Raw genomic sequence first — 23,034 nt, 5'->3', positions numbered from 1 at the left:
TATATCACAGTGCTCCCATTAAACCCTTCTCAGTGTATATCACAGTGCTCCCAAAAAACCCTTCTCAGTGTATATCACAATGCTCCCAAAAAACCCTTCTCAGTGTATATCACAGTGCTCCCATAAAACTCTTCCCATAAAACCCTTCTCAGTGTATATCACAGTGCTCCCATAAAACCCTTCTCAGTGTATATCACAGTGCTCCCATTAAACCCTTCTCAGTGTATATCACAGTGCTCCCATAAAACCCTTCTCAGTGTATATCACAGTGCTCCCAAAAAACCCTTCTCAGTGTATATCACAGTGCTCCCATAAAACTCTTCCCATAAAACCCTTCTCAGTGTATATCACAGTGCTCCCATAAAACCCTTCTCAGTGTATATCACAGTGCTCCCAAAAAATCCTTCTCAGTGTATATCACAGTGCTCCCATAAAACTCTTCCCATTAAACCCTTCTCAGTGTATATCACAGTGCTCCCATTAAACCCTTCTCAGTGTATATCACAGTGCTCCCATAAAACCCTTCTCAATGTATATCACAGTGCTCCCATAAAACTCTACCCATAAAACCCTTCTCAGTGTATATCACAGTGCTCCCATTAAACCCTTCTCAGTGTATATCACAGTGCTCCCATAAAACTCTTCTCATAAAACCCTTCTCAGTGTATATCACAATGCTCCCAAAAAACCCTTCTCAGTGTATATCACAGTGCTCCCAAAAAACCCTTTTCAGCGTATATCACAATGCTCCCAAAAAACCCTTCTCAGTGTATATCACAATGCTCCCAAAAAACCCTTCTCAGTGTATATCACAGTGCTCCCAAAAAACCCTTTTCAGCGTATATCACAATGCTCCCAAAAAACCCTTCTCAGTGTATATCACAGTGCTCCCATAAAACTCTTCCCATTAAACCCTTCTCAGTGTATATCACAGTGCTCCCAAAAAACCCTTTTCAGCGTATATCACAATGCTCCCAAAAACCCCTTCTCAGTGTATATCACAGTGCTCCCATAAAACTCTTCCCATTAAACCCTTCTCAGTGTATATCACAGTGCTCCCATTAAACCCTTCTCAGTGTATATCACAGTGCTCCCATAAAACTCTTCCCATTAAACCCTTCTCAGTGTATATCACAGTGCTCCCATTAAACCCTTCTCAGTGTATATCACAGTGCTCCCATTAAACCCTTCTCAGTGTATATCACAGTGCTCCCAAAAAACCCTTTTCAGCGTATATCACAATGCTCCCAAAAAACCCTTCCCATAAAACCCTTCTCAGTGTATATCACAGTGCTCCCATTAAACCCTTCTCAGTGTATATCACAGTGCTCCCAAAAAATCCTTCTCAGTGTATATCACAGTGCTCCCATAAAACTCTTCCCATTAAACCCTTCTCAGTGTATATCACAGTGCTCCCAAAAAACCCTTCTCAGTGTATATTACAGTGCTCCCATAAAACTCTTCCCATTAAACCCTTCTCAGTGTATATCACAGTGCTCCCATTAAACCCTTCTCAGTGTATATCACAGTGCTCCCATAAAACCCTTCTCAATGTATATCACAGTGCTCCCATAAAACTCTTCCCATTAAACCCTTCTCAGTGTATATCACAGTGCTCCCATTAAACCCTTCTCAGTGTATATCACAGTGCTCCCATAAAACCCTTCTCAATGTATATCACAGTGCTCCCATAAAACTCTTCCCATAAAACCCTTCTCAGTGTATATCACAGTGCTCCCATTAAACCCTTCTCAGTGTATATCACAGTGCTCCCATAAAACTCTTCCCATAAAACCCTTCTCAGTGTATATCACAATGCTCCCAAAAAACCCTTCTCAGTGTATATCACAATGCTCCCAAAAAACCCTTCTCAGTGTATATCACAGTGCTCCCAAAAAACCCTTCTCAGTGTATATCACAATGCTCCCAAAAAACCCTTCTCAGTGTATATCACAGTGCTCCCAAAAAACCCTTTTCAGCGTATATCACAATGCTCCCAAAAAACCCTTCTCAGTGTATATCACAATGCTCCCAAAAAACCCTTCTCAGTGTATATCACAGTGCTCCCAAAAAACCCTTTTCAGCGTATATCACAATGCTCCCAAAAAACCCTTCTCAGTGTATATCACAGTGCTCCCATAAAACTCTTCCCATTAAACCCTTCTCAGTGTATATCACAGTGCCCCCATTAAACCCTTCTCAGTGTATATCACAGTGCTCCCATTAAACCCTTCTCAGTGTATATCACAGTGCTCCCAAAAAACCCTTCTCAGTGTATATCACAGTGCTCCCAAAAAACCCTTTTCAGCGTATATCACAGTGCTCCCATAAAACCCTTCTCAGTGTATATCACAATGCTCCCAAAAAACCCTTCTCAGTGTATATCACAGTGCTCCCATAAAACTCTTCCCATTAAACCCTTCTCAGTGTATATCACAGTGCTCCCATTAAACCCTTCTCAGTGTATATCACAGTGCTCCCAAAAAACCCTTCTCAGTGTATATCACAATGCTCCCAAAAAACCCTTCTCAGTGTATATCACAGTGCTCCCATAAAACTCTTCCCATAAAACCCTTCTCAGTGTATATCACAGTGCTCCCATAAAACCCTTCTCAGTGTATATCACAGTGCTCCCATTAAACCCTTCTCAGTGTATATCACAGTGCTCCCATAAAACTCTTCTCATAAAACCCTTCTCAGTGTATATCACAATGCTCCCAAAAAACCCTTCTCAGTGTATATCACAGTGCTCCCAAAAAATCCTTCTCAGTGTATATCACAGTGCTCCCATAAAACTCTTCCCATTAAACCCTTCTCAGTGTATATCACAGTGCTCCCATTAAACCCTTCTCAGTGTATATCACAGTGCTCCCATAAAACCCTTCTCAATGTATATCACAGTGCTCCCATAAAACTCTACCCATAAAACCCTTCTCAGTGTATATCACAGTGCTCCCATTAAACCCTTTTCAGCGTATATCACAATGCTCCCAAAAAACCCTTCTCAGTGTATATCACAATGCTCCCAAAAAACCCTTCTCAGTGTATATCACAGTGCTCCCAAAAAACCCTTTTCAGCGTATATCACAATGCTCCCAAAAAACCCTTCTCAGTGTATATCACAATGCTCCCAAAAAACCCTTCTCAGTGTATATCACAGTGCTCCCAAAAAACCCTTTTCAGCGTATATCACAATGCTCCCAAAAAACCCTTCTCAGTGTATATCACAGTGCTCCCATAAAACTCTTCCCATTAAACCCTTCTCAGTGTATATCACAGTGCTCCCATTAAACCCTTCTCAGTGTATATCACAGTGCTCCCATTAAACCCTTCTCAGTGTATATCACAGTGCTCCCAAAAAACCCTTTTCAGCGTATATCACAATGCTCCCAAAAACCCCTTCTCAGTGTATATCACAGTGCTCCCATAAAACTCTTCCCATTAAACCCTTCTCAGTGTATATCACAGTGCTCCCATTAAACCCTTCTCAGTGTATATCACAGTGCTCCCATAAAACTCTTCCCATTAAACCCTTCTCAGTGTATATCACAGTGCTCCCATTAAACCCTTCTCAGTGTATATCACAGTGCTCCCATTAAACCCTTCTCAGTGTATATCACAGTGCTCCCAAAAAACCCTTTTCAGCGTATATCACAATGCTCCCAAAAAACCCTTCTCAGTGTATATCACAGTGCTCCCATAAAACTCTTCCCATTAAACCCTTCTCAGTGTATATCACAGTGCTCCCATTAAACCCTTCTCAGTGTATATCACAGTGCTCCCATTAAACCCTTCTCAGTGTATATCAGTGCTCCCAAAAAACCCTTTTCAGCGTATATCACAATGCTCCCAAAAAACCCTTCTCAGTGTATATCACAGTGCTCCCATAAAACTCTTCCCATTAAACCCTTCTCAGTGTATATCACAGTGCTCCCATTAAACCCTTCTCAGTGTATATCACAGTGCTCCCATAAAACTCTTCCCATTAAACCCTTCTCAGTGTATATCACAGTGCTCCCATTAAACCCTTCTCAGTGTATATCACAGTGCTCCCATTAAACCCTTCTCAGTGTATATCACAGTGCTCCCAAAAAACCCTTTTCAGCGTATATCACAATGCTCCCAAAAAACCCTTCTCAGTGTATATCAGTGCTCCCATAAAACTCTTCCCATTAAACCCTTCTCAGTGTATATCACAGTGCTCCCATTAAACCCTTCTCAGTGTATATCACAGTGCTCCCATTAAACCCTTCTCAGTGTATATCAGTGCTCCCAAAAAACCCTTCTCAGTGTATATCACAGTGCTCCCAAAAAACCCTTTTCAGCGTATATCACAGTGCTCCCATAAAACCCTTCTCAGTGTATATCACAATGCTCCCAAAAAACCCTTCTCAGTGTATATCACAGTGCTCCCATAAAACTCTTCCCATTAAACCCTTCTCAGTGTATATCACAGTGCTCCCATTAAACCCTTCTCAGTGTATATCACAGTGCTCCCATTAAACCCTTCTCAGTGTATATCACAGTGCTCCCAAAAAACCCTTCTCAGTGTATATCACAATGCTCCCAAAAAACCCTTCTCAGTGTATATCACAGTGCTCCCATAAAACTCTTCCCATAAAACCCTTCTCAGTGTATATCACAGTGCTCCCATAAAACTCTTCCCATAAAACCCTTCTCAGTGTATATCACAGTGCTCCCATAAAACCCTTCTCAGTGTATATCACAGTGCTCCCATAAAACTCTTCCCATAAAACCCTTCTCAGTGTATATCACAGTGCTCCCATAAAACCCTTCTCAGTGTATATCACAAATATTATGGGATAGTCAGGAAGAGGCCCTTGAAAACCTAGGGCCAACTTATGCACGAGGTATGTGAAAACTACCAGGCGTTTTGGCCAAAAGATCAACCTACACACAAGTAGCTATGGTAACTTCAGCATAAACCTCAGTAATAATGCTAAACGTCTTTGGAACTTTCAATACATCTATTTCTGTCTTTCTATCAATTTCCTGTCGAGGTCACGGTTTCTTGCTGGTTTCCAGTCTTATAGTATCTATAACCTCAATAACTCGTTTTTGCTGCTGACTGTAAGCAGACAGTTCAAAGGGTGTGTGCATTCGCATTGCACTCTGATTCACAGAATGCTACCACACAGAGCAAAGCCATTCAAATATTATGCCTGTGCTGACTCTTTAAAAGACCTCTCCAATTTGTCCCTCTCCTCGGTTTCCCTAAAGCCCTGCCAATCCTTTTCTCTTTACCAGCACATAATCAGCTCCTTTCTGTAAACTATGATTATATTTCTACCAATCTTGTCAGGTTTTGTATTCCAGATTGTAACAATTCATGGTGTTAAAAAAACATCATCTTCCCTCTTGTTCTAAAGAGCACCCATCAAAGGTAAAGGGAGTTTGTGTGAAGATGCAGAGGATATGGGAAGAATTTTAAACAACTTTTTTTGTTTCTGTATTCAAAAAGGAAAGAGAAGATGTGGATATCGTAATCCAAGAGAAGCAATGTGAAATATTGGACAAAATAACGTAATAAGAGAGGAAGTGTTAGGGGAATTGGAAACCGTGAAAGTGGATAAGTCACCAGGGCCAGATGCATTGCTCCCTAGGATGCTGAAGGAAGTCAGGGAGGAAATAGCAGATGCCCTGTGGATTATTTTCCAGTCTTTACTAGACACAGGTGAGGAGCTGGAGGACTGGGAAAATGCAAATACGGTTGTATTGTTTAAAAAGGTAGAAAGGAAATCCAAACAATTATAAGTGGTGGGCAAATTGTTAGAATCAATTCTGAGAGATGTGATAAACTGTCACTTAGAAAGACATAGCCTAGTCAGGGTTAGCTAGCATGGCTTTGTTAAGGGTAGGTCATGCTTTGAGGAAGTGACATAGGGGATCAATGAGGGCAGTACAATAGCTGTTGTTTACATGGATTTTAGTAAGACATTTGAAAAGGTCACACATGACAGACTGGTCAACAAGTAAAAACCCATGGGATACACAAAAATTGGCCATGTCATGGATAGCTATGAGCTTCAAGTTGATGTCAATGGGTTGGGGGAGTGGGCAGGAAAGCAACAGATGGAGTTCAACTCTGATAAGTCGGAGGTAAATGCATATGGAGATTAAACAGAAAAGGTGAATACACAATAAGCAGGTATATACCAAGAGGGGTAGATGAAGTGAGAGATCATGGTTGGCAAGTGTACATGTCCATATAGACAACAGTATAGGGAGATAAGGTTGTAAAGAAGGCATGTAGAATGCTCTCCTTCATTGGCAGAGGGACAGAATACAAAAGTATGGAAATATTGATGAAACTGTATAAGAGTCTGGTGAGGCCCTCACAGGAAGGACATAACTGCTCTGGATTTTCTAGAATGTTGCCAGGACTGGACAACTGTGGCTATGGAGAGAGATTGGAAAGGTTGAGGTTGTTTTCCTTGGAACAGGGAAGGTTGGGGGGGGGGCAGTGTCCGGGATTTGCTGCCTGAGTTGGTGGAGGAGGCAGAGACTTAAAGCTTCTAAGTCGTATCTGAATCTGTATCTTAAGTGCTATAAGCTGCCAGGCTATGGGCTGTGTGCAGGAAGATGGGATTAGGAAGGGCACCTGAGTGTCTTTGGGTTGGAATGGACAAGATGAGTCAAATGGCCCCATTCTGTGCTGTTTCATTTCTATGTTTCTATTGGAAATCACCTTAAACCTGTTTGCTACAGCCACTATCTCTCTTGCCACTGAAAACTATTTCTGCTTTACTTGCTCAATCATAATCCCTCATGACTAAATGCAGAAAAACATTCTGGTTTGCTGCACAAAGATATAAAGGGTGAAAAATAAACAGTGAAGCCTAACCCCACCTTTATCCAGTGCTCTCCTCGAATTGGGGACCAATTCTATGCCTTCATATTTGGTTTCCCCTTCATCATGGTTAAAACCAGGAACTGCACTTTCCAAACAACAAATTGAGATTGGGATCTTCTCATTCAATATGGTTCAGCATCAAACCTTACATTTATCCATAATGCCACAGCAGTTCTGTCAGATGACATACCTTGCATCAATACCATCCAAAGCTTTGTCAGCAGCTTCTCCTAGCACTTCCTGTTTAAGGTAATACAGCATTCGTACACGCAGTAAGACCCTGGAAGTAACCATACAGAATAAAACAAAATCAAGCTCGAGAAAAAGAAATGAAACATCGTGCACTCGTTTACATGCTGCGTCTCACCTACAACAGTGCTGTACAAGGTTGGGGAGGGGAGTTACTGAGCAGGAGTGAGGTCTAGTATCATAGGACGACAAAACAACCAAGAAACTACTCAGTTTTAAAAATAAACACCACCTCCTTCTCTGTGTAATAAATGTTTTGTTGACTCAATTCATAGCTGTAAGCAAGGTTTTGAGTTGAACCTTCTTAGTTCAGACACATATGCACTCACTTGTTGCAATGTTGTTTAAGGTGTTTCTTATAGCCATCGTCATGGAAGAGCACATCAGGGTTACAGCTGGCCACCCAATCAGCGTTCTTCAGCTCTGGTTGAGAGAGTGGTGTTTTTATCTTCTTGCCTTTCCGCCCCCTGGGTACAGGTGCTGATAATCCTGCAAAGAGTTAAGGCCTTACATTACTGAATGCATTGATTCCAAAATATCAATTACGTTTCAGCTCCAGGAGCTTCACCTTTACTGCTACCCACCCTGAATTCAAACACAATATTATGACAAGGGATCTTCAACCAAGTCTGAACCCACTTTTTTCTTCTTAAATACTACATATTTCTAGCTTTTATTTAAAATGTCCAAAATGAAAGGAAGGTTTTCTATAATGTAAGAGTGCTGGAAGCAAAGCCATTTATAGACTTCGAAAAGGAACTGGATAAACATTTGAAAAGAAAGAACTTACAGGGTTGTAGAGAGTCAGAATAAATAGCTGCTTCAAACAATCAGCAGGAGCATGGTGTGCTGTAAGATTCTCCAGTTCTTACCAATGTCACCCATTTCTACCACCTGCAGAGCAATCCTGTTTTCAAATGCCTACATTGGCCTCACGTGACCCAATATTTTTGATCTCCTCTCTTGACCTGCTGTGTAATTCACCAAATCTCACAGTTCACATCATTCAGCCTTTCTCGCTTACACTATAATGTAGCCAGGGCTGATTTTGATGACTCAATTTGTCAAATGGTCAAGAAGCATTAGGGTATGGGGTATTTAAAAAATAAATTAAGAAAGTGAAGAGGGGGTACTGAGGAATAAACATCAGTAGGCAAAATAAAGAAAAATCCAAAGACATTTTTAGGTACATTATGGGCAAGAGGATAAACAAGAAAAAAGTGGTGCCCATTAGGAATTAAACAGAAAACAATGGATGGAGTCAGAGGATTTAGGTAAGCTTTTAAATTGTACACATATTCATAGACAAAGATCATTTGCATCAGCTAATGCTAATATTTGCTCCAAATCAGAATTACCAATTAGAATCTCATGTTAATCATACCCTGGATTATTTAGAGCCCAAATGTATCACCTCGAATTGAGGTGAAAGATTCCATATCTGAACAACCTTCGTGTCTTGAGATATAAAACCTTCCCTTCAGTTTTTCTCCCCAACAGTCCTAGTACCAATCTGAGTTTCTGCTGATTGCGACTGAGACAGGTTCAAGAGAACGGAGATTGGAATGAGGTCTCAACTAAAGACTCAGGACTAAATTAGCCACAGGTTCTCGCATACCCGAATGATTATGCAATGCTTGATTTTGTCCATCTTTTGTGGGAGTAATAAGATCCCAGATGAAGCTTTTAATTTTCTCATCGCCTTTGTAGTGTTTCAGGCAATAAACCAGGAGAGTTCGACAAATAATCTCCATGTCCTTCTCTGTCAGGTGCCATTTGAATCGTCCATGTGAAAGAATGTCCTTCCATCGTCCCCACCTGCAAAACAGGAAGATGAGTGTTCCACAACCACTTTCACGACAGTGTCGTTCAAGTAGCTGCGTACAACTTGCCAATAATTTGAAAAACAATTCTAGCATGTCGAAACATGAGGCTGAAGCTGTAATCTCCTGAAAAGCCATTTCCCCGATGGAACCTAAATTTTGAATCAAAGAAGAGGCATCGGTTTGAGTGTGCAGGCAGGGTCAGGACAGCCCCTTCTTATTTATTTTCTAGAATATTAATTATCCATTGAATTAGAAGAATATTTGTAATTAGACCTACTACTGTTTAATAATGAGACAGGTGGCATCTTTTGCTGTTCTATCACGAGAGACAATGACAGTGTACTACTATAGATCAAGTCTACAAACAATGATTAAACAGTAATGAGACTATGAAGAGCTGAAGTTTAATTTGTAGTGATCAAAGCAAGTGCTGACAGTGATTGAAAGTTACTGGAACCAGTGTCAGCAGAGTTAACACCTTTAACACAGTCTATTGTAAGAGAGTTGTAATGCCATGAACTCTTGGTCTTTTATCCACTTCACTAATGTTTGTTAAAAGTCCCACTGACAAATGGCTTCAAACCATGAGACACAGGGACAAATGCAACAACCAGTAAGGTTTGAGAGTTTAATGTGCCGTCAAACTGAAAGGGAACACAGAGCAACACCAGCTCACATCCTACTTCTGGTGGATACTTTTAAAAATCTGCTCATGCGACATGGGCACTGCTGGCTGGACCAGCATTTATTACCCATCCCCTGCTGCCTTTGAGAAGGTGGGGGGGGAGCTGCCTTTCTGAACCACTGCAGTCCATGTGCTGTAGGTTGACCCACAATGCTATGTGGAGGGAATTCCAGGATTTTGACCTAGCGACATTGAAGGGCCAGTAAAATATTTCCAAGTCAGGATGGTGAGTGGCTTGGAGGGGAATGGGTGTTCCCACATATGTGCTGCTCTTGTCCTTCCAGATGGAAATGGTCATAGGCTGGGAGGTGCTGTCTAAGGATCGTTGGTGAATTTCTGAGTGCAACTTGGAAATAGTACACACTGCTGCTACTGAGTATCAGTGGTGGAGGGAGAAGATGTTTTTTGGTGTGGTGCCAATCAAGCAGGTTGCTTTGTCCTGGATGGTGTTGACCTTCTTGAGTGTTGTTGGAGGTGCATCCATCCAGGCAAGTGGGGAGCATTCCATTACACTCCTGACTTGAGCCTTGTGGATGGTGGACAGGTGTTAGTGAGCCAGGAGGTGAGATACTCAAAAGTATTTCTAGTCTCTGATCTGCTATTATAGCCACCGTGTTTATGTGGTGAGTCCAGTTGAGCTTCCGGGCAATGGTAACTCTCAGGATGTTAACAGTGGAGGATTCAGTGATGGCGACACCACTGAATGCCATAAGGCACTGATTAGATTGTCTCTTATTGGTGAAGGTCATTGCCTGGCATTTGTGTGGTGCAAATGTTACTTGCTACTTGTGAGCCCAAGATTGGGTATTTTCCAGATCCTCTTGTATTTGAACATGGATTGCTTCAGTATCTGAGGAGTCGTGAATGTGCTGAACATTATGCAATCATCAGTGACCATCCCCACTTCTGCCCTAATGATGGAGGGAAGATCATTGATGAAGCAGCTGAAGATGGTTGGACCTAGGACACTACCCTGAGGAACTCCTGTAGAGATGTCCTGGAGCTGAGATGACTGACCCCCAACAACCACAGCCATCTTCCTACATGCCAGGTATGACTCTAACCGGTGGTGGGTTTACCCTATGATACTCATTAACTCCAGCTTTGCTGCAGCTCCTTGATGTCATAGTCTTGTTGAATGTGGCCTTGATGTCAAGGATTGTGACTCTAATCTCCCCTCTGGAATTCAGCTCTTTTGTCCATGCTTGAACCGAGGCTATAATGAGGTCAGGAGCTGAGGGGCCCTGGTGGGACACAAACTGGGCATCACTGAACAGGTTATTGCTGAGTAGGTGCTGCTTGATAGCCCTGTTGATGACACCTTCCATCACTTCACTGATGATCGAGAATAGACTGATGGAGCAGTAATTGGCAGAGTTAGATTTGTCCAACTTTTGTTTGCAGGACATACTTGGGCAATTTTTCCAGTTATTGGATAGATGCCAGTGTTGTAACTGCACTTGAACAGCTTGGCTAGGGGTGGGGGAATAAGTTCTGGAGCACAATTGCTCAGGACTACTACTAGAATGTTGTCAGGGCCCATCGCGTTTGTAGACGATAATGGTGGTGCCTGGGACATTGTCTGTGATTTATGATTTCTGTTAAGAGTATCACTATGTCAGGCTATTGCTTGGCTAGTCTGTGCAATAGCTCTTCCAACCTCAGCACTAGCTCGAATTGCTAAGGAGGAGAATTTTGCAGGGTCAACAGGGCTTGGACTTAGAATCCCTGCAGTGTGGAAACAGGTCCTTAGGCCCGACAAATCCACACTGAGTCTCCGAAGAGTATCCCACCCAAACCCATTCCCCATTTGGTGGGATACAGAATAGCCAGGAAGGAGCTGAGGAAAGGGATTAGGAGAGCTAAGAGAGGGCATGAAAAATCTTTGGTGGGTAGGATCAAGGATAACCCCAAGGCCTTTTATGCGTATGTGAGAAACATGAAAATGACGAGAACGAGGGTAGGTCTGATCAAGGACAGTAGTGGAAGACTGGGTATTGAGTTGGAAGAGATAGGAGAGGTCTTGAATGAGTACTTTTCTTCAGTACTTACAAATGAGAGGGACCGTATTGTTGAAGAGGAGAGTATGAAACGGACTGGTAAGCTAGAGGAGATACTTGTTAGGAAGGAAGATGTGTTGGGCATTTTGAAAAACTTGAGGATAGACAAGTCCCCTGGGCCTGACGGGATATATCCTAGGATTATGTGGGAAGCAACAGAGGAAATTGCAGAGCCATTGGCAATGATATTTTCGTCTTCACTGTCAACGGGGGTGGTACAAGGGGACTGGAGAGTGGCGAATACTGTGCCCATGTTCAAAAAAGGGAATAGGGATAACCCTGGGAATCACAGGCCAGTTAGTCTTATTTCAGTGGTAGGCAAAGTAATGGAAAGGGTACTGAGGGATATGATTTATGAGTATGTGGAAAGACACTGCTTGATTAGGGACAGCCAGCACAGATTTGTGAGGGGGAGGTCTTGCCTTACAAGTCTTATTGAATTCTTTGAGGAGGTGACCAAGCATGTGGATGAGGGTAGAGCAGTGGATGTAGTGTACATGGAGTTTAGTAAGGCATTTGATAAGGTTCCCCATGGTAGGCTTATGCGGAAAGTCAGGAGGCATGGGATAATGGGAAATTTGGCCAGTTGGATAGAGAACTGGCTAACTAGTCGAAGTCAGAGAGTGGTGGTAGATGGTAAATATTCAGCCTGGAGCCCAGTTACAAGTGGAGTTCCGCAGGGATCAGTTCTGGGTCCTCTGCTGTTTGTGATTTTTATTAATGACTTGGAAGTGGGAGTCGAAGGGTGAGTCAGTAAATTTGCAGACGATACGAAGATTGGTGGAGTTGTGGATAGTGAGGAGGGCTGTTGTTGGCTGCAAAAGGACTTGGATATGATGCAGAGCTGGGCTGAGGAGTGGCAGATGGAATTCAACCCTGTCAAGTGTGAGGTTGTCCATTTTGGAAGAACAAATAAGAATGCGGAATACAGGGTTAACGGTATGGTTCTTAGTAAGGTGGAGGAGCAGAGGGATCTTGGGGTCTATGTTCATAGATCTTTGAAAGTTGCCACTCAGGTGGTTAGAGCTTGTAAGAAGGCCTTTGGTGTATTAGCGTGCATTAGCAGAGGGATTGAATTCAAGAATCGTGAGGTGATGTTGCAGCTGTACAGGACCTTGGTAAGGCCACATTTGGAGTACCGTGTGCAGTTCTGGTCGCCTCACTTTAGGAAAAATGTGGAAGCTTTGGAGAGGGTGCAGAGGAGATTTACCAGGATGTTGCCTGGAATGGAGAATAGGTCGTACGAGGATAGGTTGAGAGTGCTAGGCCTTTTCTCATTGGAACGGCGAAGGATGAGGGGTGACTTGATAGAAGTTTATAAGGTGATCAGGGGAATAGATAGAGTAGACAGTCAGAGACTTTTGCCCCGGGTACAACAGAGTGTTACAAGGGGACATAAATTTAAGGTGAAGGGTGGAAGGTATGGGGGGGGGGGGGGGGGGGGAGAGTCAGGAGTAGAGTCTTTACCCAGAGAGTGGTGGGGCATGGAATGCACTGCCTGTGGGAGTGGCAGAGTCAGAATCATTGGTGACCTTTAAGCGGCAATTGGATAGGTACATGGATAGGTGCTTAAGCTAGGACAAATGTTTGGCATAACATCGTGGGCCGAAGGGCCTGTTCTGTGCTGTATTGTTCTATGTTCTATTTTCTACATTTAACCCTGACTAATGCACCTGACCTACACATCCCTCAATACTATTGGCAATTTACACAGCCAATTCACCCAACCTGCACATCTTTTGGATTGTGGGAGGAAATTGGAGCACCCGGAGGAAACCCATACAGACACAGGGAGAATGTGCAAACTCCACACAGACAGTCACCCAAGGTTGGAATCGAACCAGGGTCCCTGGCGCTAAGAGGCAACAGTGCTAACCACTGAGCCACCATGCCGCTTTGGCTGTTTTTAACCGTTGTCTTTTCCCAAGGCCTGGATCGATGCCTGGTGACCTGTCTGCTTCCATTACTTTGTTAACACTTTGTTGCGATTGCAACAACTGAGTGGATTGCTCAGCCATTGGAGAGGGCAATTGAGAGTCAACCATATTGCTGCACTTTTGGAGTCACATGTACACCAAACCAGGTGAGGATGGTAATTTCCCTCCCTGAAGGCCATTAATGAATGATATTTTTTCAACAATCGACAATGGTTTCATGGTCCTCAGTAGACTCTTAAATCCAGATGTTTTTGTTCAAACTTGTACCTAAACGGTACCTACAAATCCCTCTCTATTCTGGTGTACCATTGCTGGCCTCACCCGTCTGACCACTGGAAGCAGCAGGATAAAGCCACTCACCATCCTGCCATTCCTTCACTGTGACTGGGGCAAAAATCCTGGAATTCCTTAAGGGCAATGTGGGTCTAACTACAGCATATGGATTGTAGTGGTTCAAGAAGGCAGCTCATGACCACCTCTCCAGGATAACTAGGAAAGGGTGATAAATACAGGCCCAGCCTGCTACACACTTGGCCCATGAAACATTAAAAGATGTCAAAGACTGTTTCACTACATAAATTTGCTTCTCTCTTCCAATCTCTTCTACTCTCCCACCATTTTTAGTTGTTCCAGTGGATGTAAGTTTCCCCACATTACTATTTCTAATAACAGATATCCCATGTCCTGGTGAATATTTATCACCCCAATCAATAAGATTAATACATTACATCTGATTATCATCACACTACTGCTCATCTGGGTAAATCAACTGCTATGGGCCTTATATTACACTTCAAAATACTTCATTGGCTGTACATTTTGTGAAGTGAAGAAAGGAAGAACAGAATTGAAAGTCAATTTCTCTTGCTCAAACTATTTCACTTTTTATCCAATTAACACCTAGAAGAATCCTGTGCGCACACTAACCCAAATATCAGCAGGTTCTTTTCCACTCGAAAGCATTCTGCTCTGAGATATCGGCGGGTCTTGTCATGAAGACGGCGAGATCTTGAAGGCTTATCTTCACTATCACTGTCAAGCTCAGAGAACTCCATCAACTCGTCATCCTCAAACGAATTATAGTGTTTTGTTTGTTTCCTGACACGTGGTGTGTCGATCACCAAACTGTCCTGTCAGACAGAGAGAGATGTACATCATTATTCCCTTTGGCAAAAGTGAGGACTGCAGATGCTGGAGATTAGAATCGAGTCTGTGGTGCTGGAAAAGCACAGCAGGTCAGGCAGCATCCGAGAAGCTGGGGAATTGATGTAATTCTCCTGCTCCTCGGATGCTGCCTGACCTGCTGTGCTTTTCCAGCACCACACTCTCATCATTACTCCCTGTGACAAGTACTCCGTTTTCTTCTTCCCAACAACACCTCCACCAGCCACCAATTCACTCAGGGTCAGCAAGGTCACGTGCAAACTGGATGCTCTACCACACCACTGCTTTTCAAACACTTTTCACTGAAGAAACTCTTTTCAAGTGGATTTATAATTGGTTTCTCAAACCCCACATCTAGATTGTAATTCTAATAATATTAAAGTGGTGCATGTAAAGATTACTTAGCTAAAGCTTTTTTCTAAAAGATAGTGATAGCTGCTGGTGAAAAGATGGTTGTGCCTGGTACCGCCTGCAGAGTGCGTCTTGGTTGAGCACACGGGATAGGCAAACAGTGAGCTGCAAACAGAATATGCCTGTGATTGCTGCATGTTTACCCATGGCCACACTGAGAAAGGAGAAACCTAAGTCAGACCTTTTCTTTACTCAAACTCAAATCAATTTATTCCCCATTTAAGCTGAGAGGAATTGTGTCACCCAATGCAAACCCACCATGGCAGAATTCCTGTATTCTACACTGGCCAGTTACTAGGCTACAATCAGAACTAAAGAACATACAAACTTGACATTTACTACAACTAGCACAGAGATTTTTAGCTGCACCTCTTCACTCTGTAAAAGTACCAAACAAATTTGAACAAGCCCCTTAGTGCTGGATGTTGACTGACTACTTAAATGGTCACTGTTCTAACACAACATACAGCAAGTATAATACAGAACATCCTGCAAAAACTCTTTGGATCCCCAGTTTGAGAATTACTTTGCTCGATCCTCAACTTTTAAACTTGACATTGTCATTAATACCACTCATTCCTATTGACACACCATTCCACACCCATCCAATTTTTAGCATCCTCATAGATTTCACTTTACTTCATGTTCGGATGTTTTCCTCACTCATTTTCTCTCACCTACATTCCATAAATTTCACCTTAACCAAGGTGTCACCACTCTCATTCTGTTCCACAATAAGGTATGCTCAACTGCCACTCCCGTTCTGGCTGAGGTACATAAGTTACATTGAAAATAAAGACTTAATAGAAACATGAATAGCTCATTGGAATTCTTTCCAATGAGCTATTACATTAGTGAAAAAGTTCATAGCCATTTTCCCATCCCATTCCCACTTCCATCAACCTCTGACTCCTTTAGTGTCTAGACTGAGAGTTGGTTCTTTCCTGAGGGGAAAAGGCACAGCATGGCTGAGGCCAGAGAAGAATCTGTCTCACACGATTTAATCACTGATCAAGACAGGGAGAATGAAAAGGGAAAGTTGAATAACATTAACCAGAAGGATTAGTCCAGAACATCAGTATTCAGCTGGAGGCTGGCCTCAGCTGCTACTATTTCAATCACCTTACTTATAAATTTTCTTTTGGAGATGATGGCATGTCCAAGATCAGCAATGAAGCAACTTACATAAACACAAAGGGCTGGAGACACTCAGCAGGTCAGGCAGCATCTGAAATATACCGGATATGAAACAGTAACGCTTTCTCTCTTCAAGTTAACATTTCAAGTACAATATGATTATTCTTTGGAAACAACGACTGTTTCTCTGTCCTCAGATGCTGCCACACCGACTACACCTCTCTAGCACTTTGCTTTTATTTCAGGTTTCCAACACTTGCAGTACTTTCGCATTTAATGAAGCAACTTACTTTTCCATTCTTTGACTCAATATCCAGCTCTGCAATTTTGGCCCATTTTTGCCAGAAGTTGGGGTCATCTAAAGAGATGTCGGTTCTGTTCCCTGATGCCACAAAACTAGCCTGCAACAGAAACAAATCACAGTACAGGTGATCAAAACAATACTTCCTGGAGTAGATCTTTACAGGCTACAGGAGCTGAACATAAGGTTATCGTAAAACTACACAAACTGGACATGATCCTGAACCTGAGGAGGTCTGAATTAATTAGCACACGCTTGGATCATGGCATAGTGCCTAAAGGCATATATGATCAACATTATGTTAAAGACAGGCTTGAATGGATGCATTCAGAACATGCAAGTGCACAATTAGCACTCCGAGTATGTTCTGATTCAACACTGAGGTATGGGTTGGGGAACGAATGCTAGCAATATTATGGATCGCAAAGTCATCCTAGATTAAATCATACTGCACAGCAACAGGGACTAATATTTGCCTGGCAAAATCTGTTGCATCATAAGGCCCCATTTTGAACTCTGACAAGGAGGACCCAAGGAGTCCAGTCTGAGGAACACCTCCAATGCTCTCTGTAAGTGGTAATTAGATGACTGAGGCTCTGATCTGTTAACTAAATGGAGGAACTAAGCCAAGTTTTCGATCTTAGGTTTTTCTTCACAATGTGCCCCTTGCCTCATGACAACAGTTTAAAATGACTTTCCCTAAGTGGAGAATTATTGGTGAGGAGCCTACAATGTAAATCACCGAGTGAGGCATTTGGGAGAAATATCTGTACACAGATCACCGAGTGAGGCATTTGGGAGAAATATCTGTACACAGATCACCGAGTGAGGCATTTGGGAGAAATATCTGTACACAGTGGTGCTGGGGCAGGAAATGCAATGTCATAGGGAGTGGATAGAGAGGGGGAGGCAGTGGATTTGCTGGGGATTATTCTGGCAACGGGTTGCCACAGGTTTGATGGGACAAATTACCTCCGTGAGCAGTACTTCTCCACTTCTGCGTTAAGATTCAAATGTCCACAGTGTTTACCCAAGTAGATAATAATTAAATCTTTTCCCCATATCTCTCACAGTAAATGTCAGCAGATCATTCAATGGTGGGGATTTGGAGAGAGAACATAGCAGCTGAGCCCATCCATCCAATGCCCACTGCAGGACACTTCCCAGCACAAATCATTGCTCAGAGATCAGGGGCTGGAACTGTGGTTGACTTCCTCACCACCTCCAAACTACAAATTAGAGCTAAATTAGAGACCCCTTAGGCATCTCTGTTGAAGTCAGCACAGCGAGACACCAAGATTAAACTTAACACGTTTTCTGTTCTGCATGGTTCAAAGATCATGTGATGTGCAATGCATCTGATGCAGCACAAACAGTTGACTGTGACTTCTTCCAATAACACCAGCAATTAGAAGATACTACTACTTCTTAGCTGACAAGCTGCTAACTGCAGAATCCATGAATAGGGCATACTGTGATCATGAGTAGCTTAACCATCCCCTGAGAGAAAAGGAGCAAGTGCTTTGAGTGGGATGTGTAAAGCTGTGACAGACAGCAGCTACCAACCTTTGCAAATGTAGACCCCTTCCCTTCTGATTCAATGGTGATAGTGCGAGTTCGACGAAGTAATATCTGATCAATGTCCTCTTCACAAAACTTTGATCCTTCATCTTCCTCATCCATCAGGGCTCCATATGCTCCTTTACGAAGCAAATCTTCCACTTCGATCTTAGACAATGGCTGCACCTGCACAGGGAGACACCAAGGTTTCCAGTGACAGTCACAACCTACTGCAACCTGATTTGGACACATTTCATCACTTCTTCAGCACCATAGGGTGATAGCCTTGAACTCCCTCACTAACAGCCCTCTGCATGTCTACACCACAATTAATGCTATCAACCTAAATGCTGGCTTTGCAAGAGACACCCACATACTATGAAAAAAACTTAAATGGTCCTGACTACCCAAGGAAGCTATTTGGGAGCCAGAAACAGGTGTGGAAGAATGCTGCCAGAAGCAGCTTTTCTTTAGCTTATGTTTCTCATCCATATCTTCATTTTCTGGGGCCAAGAGAACAAGTAAATGGATGTGCTGACCCCAGAAGCTCAAAACTACTCTGGAATCAGTGATAATGCAATTTAATGTAAGGTATTGAGCAAAAAGATAATGGGAACCTGCTCTCACACTCTGCATATGTTCTGCGAGTGTTTTTGAGAGGGTTTTATTCTGCACAGCAGAACCTCAATTAACCGAACAAAATATTTCCCGCCTGTGATGTTTGGATAATCAAGGTCCCTCTGTATCTAATTCAGTGTTGTACCTGTCCTTGGAGTTTTTGATGGGGACAGTGTCGAGAGGACTTTCTTCTGCATCTAACTCCATGCTGTACCTGTTCTGAGAGTGTTTGATGGGGACAGCAAAATGGGAAATCTAGCCTACGCTGTATTTGGCCTGGAATAACAGGCCCTTGAAACAGAAATTTATTCCAATCTCAGAACCGGTCCCACCTCAGCAAGTATATAGCAAATGCTTACCAAAACAGCATGAGCAAGTTGAGATTTGAGCCATGTAATAGGTGACCTTACCCCATTCGTGTTTCCCTTGCGGTTCATCGCTTGCAGCACTGCTCTGTCGAGACCCAGCTTGAGACTGGCTTTGTCGAACATCTCTCGCTCATACGAGTTGCGAGTTATTAGTCGATACACCTGAACTGCTTTATTCTGTCCTATCCGGTGACATCGGGCCTGAGCCTGGAAACATTGAAAAGGACTGAGTCTATGTGGTAGATACCTGCTATATACAGAACTTTTGAATCACCAAATACAATGGAGGAAGTGAGACAAGTTATTCAATGGATGGAACATACAGTACCAAGAACCGTGGGGTCACCCTCTGTTCTAACTTTTCTTCATTTCATTGTATTTACAGAAACAGAACTTTTAAAAAAAAATTGTTCCACTCCAGCGTAAGATTATTAGTGTTTTGGACTGTAGCTTGAAAATTAGAGTAACTTAAAGGAGTGATGTGATCCGTGCTGCAGTCTGCTTGACAAGAAGCCTGCCCAGTTTGATTGCTAGAGATCAAAGGAAGGCTTACATCAATGGATAGGCTCAGAGTCTCTTAAAATCTCTTAAAGATTTTAGATCTACAGGAGTCTACATTAATGTTGTTCAGCTTTAACATCAGTACATTATTAGGAGAGAAAAGTTTGTGGAGTGCTGTGAAATTCATTTAAAGCCATAGATTGTAGTATGTTACTGGATCCGATTGTCTTGGCTTCTCCCATTTGAGACTGCTCCCAGCTTTCCGACTTCCCATGTCACACCTGTCAAGGTTCTCACCAGAGAGCCCACACCTACATTGTCTCTCATTTTCCCTGCCACTCTGTGGATCTTCGAGGTGTGCGCGCAGAAGCAACCTTTCTAACTGGATAGAAATGCATCTGCATGCTGATCACGCAAACTCTCTGAATGCTTGCATAAGGAAACACTAGCCCCTACATACTCACACCAGATCCCTTTCCAGAGCTGCTGCCCACCTCGGTCATGTCGCAAAGTGACAGCAACATGCCCCAATCCAAGAGGCTACACATGCAATCACCCCTACCTAGAACTTGTCAAGACATGATGTAACTGCCCCTCCCAGCCCACAGGGCCCAACAACCTTCGAATTCCCAATTTCCTGAACTCTTTACGAACTCTTTACTTCCTTATAAACTATTAAACTTTTAGTTTCTCCCGTTTGGGTAAAGGTCATCAACCTGAAACATCAGTTTGGTTTCTTTCTATACAGAGGCTGCCTGACCAGCTGAGTATTTCCAGCATTTTCTGTTTTCCTTGTTGATTTTAATCAACAACTAAAACAGTAATAGCAATTTGCCTTGTCACGAACAAGCCCATATCATAACTCTTCATCCCTCGCAATAATTAGCCTGATTATTTCTCTTTTGTCCATGTGAATCAAAGAATTCTCAATTAGTAATTGTCCTTTATCAAGATTTGGAGATGCCGGTGTTAGACTGGGGTGTACAAAGTTAAAAATCACACAAAACCAGGTTATAGTCCAACAGGTTTAATTGGAAGCACACTAGCTTTCAGAGCGCCGCTCCTTCATCAGGTGGTTGTGTTGAAGGAGCAGTGCTCCAAAAGCTTGAGCTTCCAAATAAACCTGTTGGACTATAACCTGGTGTTGTGTGATTTTTAACTCCTTTGACAACAATTTTCAAGCATTTACAGGAAGAAAATCTATTGGAAATCCTTAAAGACCACAACAACCTACAGGCGAGATACATTAAGCTTAAAAAAATGCTTTGTGAGGATTATTACTAGAAGCAGAGTACAAGGGCAGATCAATTATCACCACTATCAGTGGTGGAACGTGCACTGTGCTGCTCACTGTAAGACTCACCTGCAGGTCATTCTGTGGGTTCCAATCCGAATCAAAGATGATACAAGTGTCTGCTGCAGTAAGATTGATACCAAGGCCTCCGGCTCTGGTGCACAGCAGAAACACAAATCGGTCGGAGTCTGGTTTGGAAAAGCGGTCGATTGCAGCCTGCCTCAGGTTCCCCCTTACTCTGCCATCAATGCGTTCATAGGTGTACCTAAACATTTAAAACAGACAATGACTGGATATTTAAACTAATGAGTATGGAACATCAATGAAGGTATCTGATTCATTCCACGTGCTGTCTATAACAACGGTTGGATGAATGTATTGCAACAAATTACCAAGGTTGCTTCAACAGCTCCTGCAAGAGCAGCATGCAACAAAGTCCCAGTGCATTCTGACTTGGCTGCTTATCATTTCCTTTATCATTGCTGGGCCAATGTACGACCAGTGGGAATGACTGGCCAGTCATTGAGAATAGATACCAGCTGATTATAGTAATGACTAGTGTTCATTGCAGTGAGGTGAAGAAAGCTGGGTGACTGTTCGAAAGGGGAAAAAAGAATCAGTGGAGGGATCCCCCGTGGTCGTTCCCCTGAAAAACATGTATACAGTTTTGGATACTGTTGAGGGGGACGATTTACCTGGGGTATGCAGTGGGGCCCAGGTCTCTGGCACAGAGTCTGTCCCTGTTGCACAGAGGGAAGGGGGGAAAGTTAGTGTTAGTCATTGGGGACTCGATAGTTAAAGGCTCAGATAGAAGGTTTGTTGGGAACGAATGAGACTTGCAGTTGGTGTGTTGCCTCCCAGGTGTCAGGGTCCGCGATGTCTCGGATTGTATCTTTGGGGTGCTGAAGGGAGAGTGCAACCAATCTCAACCATGTAGGTACCAACGACAAAGGTAGAAAGAGGGATAGGGATGTAAGGCAGGATATCAGGGAGCTAGGGTGGAAGTTGAGAGCTAGAACAAACAGAGTTGTTATCTCTGGTTTGTTACCCATGCCACGTGATAGCGAGGCAAGGAATAGGGAAAGATATCAGCTAAACACGTGGCTGCAAGGATGGTGCAGGAGGGAGGGTTTCAGGTTCTTGAATAATTGGGGCTCATTCTGGGGAAGGTGGGACCTGTACAAACCTGTCTTCACTTGAACCAGAGGGGTACTAATATCCTGGGTGGGAAATTTGCTGGTGCTATTCGGGTGGGTTTAAACTAGCTTAGCAGGGGCAGGGGATGGGAACTGGAGGTGCAGTTGCAGTGCACAGGAGGATGAGAGTAGGGAGGACAGGGACAAGATTTCAGGGTCACAGGAATGTGCTGGCAGATGGCAAAGTGGTTTGAAGACTGTCTACTTCAACGCCAGAAGAATCCGAAATAAGGTAGTTGGAGCTTGCAGCATGGATAGGTACCTGGGACTTCGATGTTGTGGCCATTTCGGAGACATGGATAGAGTAGGGTGAGGAACGGATGTTGCAGGTTCCAGGGTTTACATTTTTCATTAAGAACAGGCAAGGCGGTAAAAGAGGGGGAGGTGTGGCCTTGTTGATTAAAGATTATATAACGGTGGCTGAGAGAACATTTGATGAGGACTCGTCTACTGAGGTAGTGTGGGCTGAGGTTGGAAACAGGAGAGGAGAGGTCACACTGCTTGGAGTTTTTTTTTATTGACTTCCGCAGAGTTCCAGGGAGGCGGAAGAGAGGATTGGCATAATTATTCTAGGTGAAAGGAACAGGGTGGTCATTCTGGGAGACTTTAACTTCCCCAACATTAACTAGAAATGCTACAACTCTGGATGGATCAGTTTTTGTCCAATGTGTACGGAGGGTTTCCTGATACAGTATGTCGAAGGGCCGACAAGAGGGGAGGCCACACTGGATCTGGTGCTTGGTAATGAACCAGGTCAGGTGTTTGATTTAGTGGTAGGTGAGCACTTTGGAGAGAGTGACCATAATTCAGTTACGTTTAGTTTAGTGATGGAAAGGGATAGATACATGCCACA

At 43.1% G+C, this 23,034-nt stretch overlaps 1 protein-coding gene across 6 annotated transcripts in view; it reads right to left on the bottom strand.

Annotated features, from left to right (window-relative positions):
- Positions 1-23,034, bottom strand: part of chd6 (chromodomain helicase DNA binding protein 6) — a 268,663-nt gene that overhangs the window by 64,016 nt on the left and 181,613 nt on the right. For all 6 annotated transcript variants that reach the window (XM_060836582.1, XM_060836583.1, XM_060836584.1 and 3 more), the window contains 8 exons: positions 21,055-21,250; positions 19,233-19,397; positions 18,211-18,390; positions 16,634-16,744; positions 14,559-14,761; positions 8,742-8,941; positions 7,453-7,612; positions 7,065-7,154 (listed from right to left, as the gene is read on the bottom strand). In XM_060836582.1, the coding sequence (XP_060692565.1) occupies positions 7,065-7,154; positions 7,453-7,612; positions 8,742-8,941; positions 14,559-14,761; positions 16,634-16,744; positions 18,211-18,390; positions 19,233-19,397; positions 21,055-21,250 (1,305 nt within the window). The remainder of the gene's footprint in view (positions 1-7,064; positions 7,155-7,452; positions 7,613-8,741; positions 8,942-14,558; positions 14,762-16,633; positions 16,745-18,210; positions 18,391-19,232; positions 19,398-21,054; positions 21,251-23,034) is intronic.

The sequence above is a fragment of the Hemiscyllium ocellatum genome, chromosome 15, assembly GCF_020745735.1.
Source record: "Hemiscyllium ocellatum isolate sHemOce1 chromosome 15, sHemOce1.pat.X.cur, whole genome shotgun sequence".
Classification (NCBI taxonomy): Eukaryota; Metazoa; Chordata; class Chondrichthyes; order Orectolobiformes; family Hemiscylliidae; genus Hemiscyllium; species Hemiscyllium ocellatum.
The sequence above is the reverse complement of the archived record's forward strand: the minus strand, read 5'-3'. Positions and strand labels throughout refer to the sequence as shown.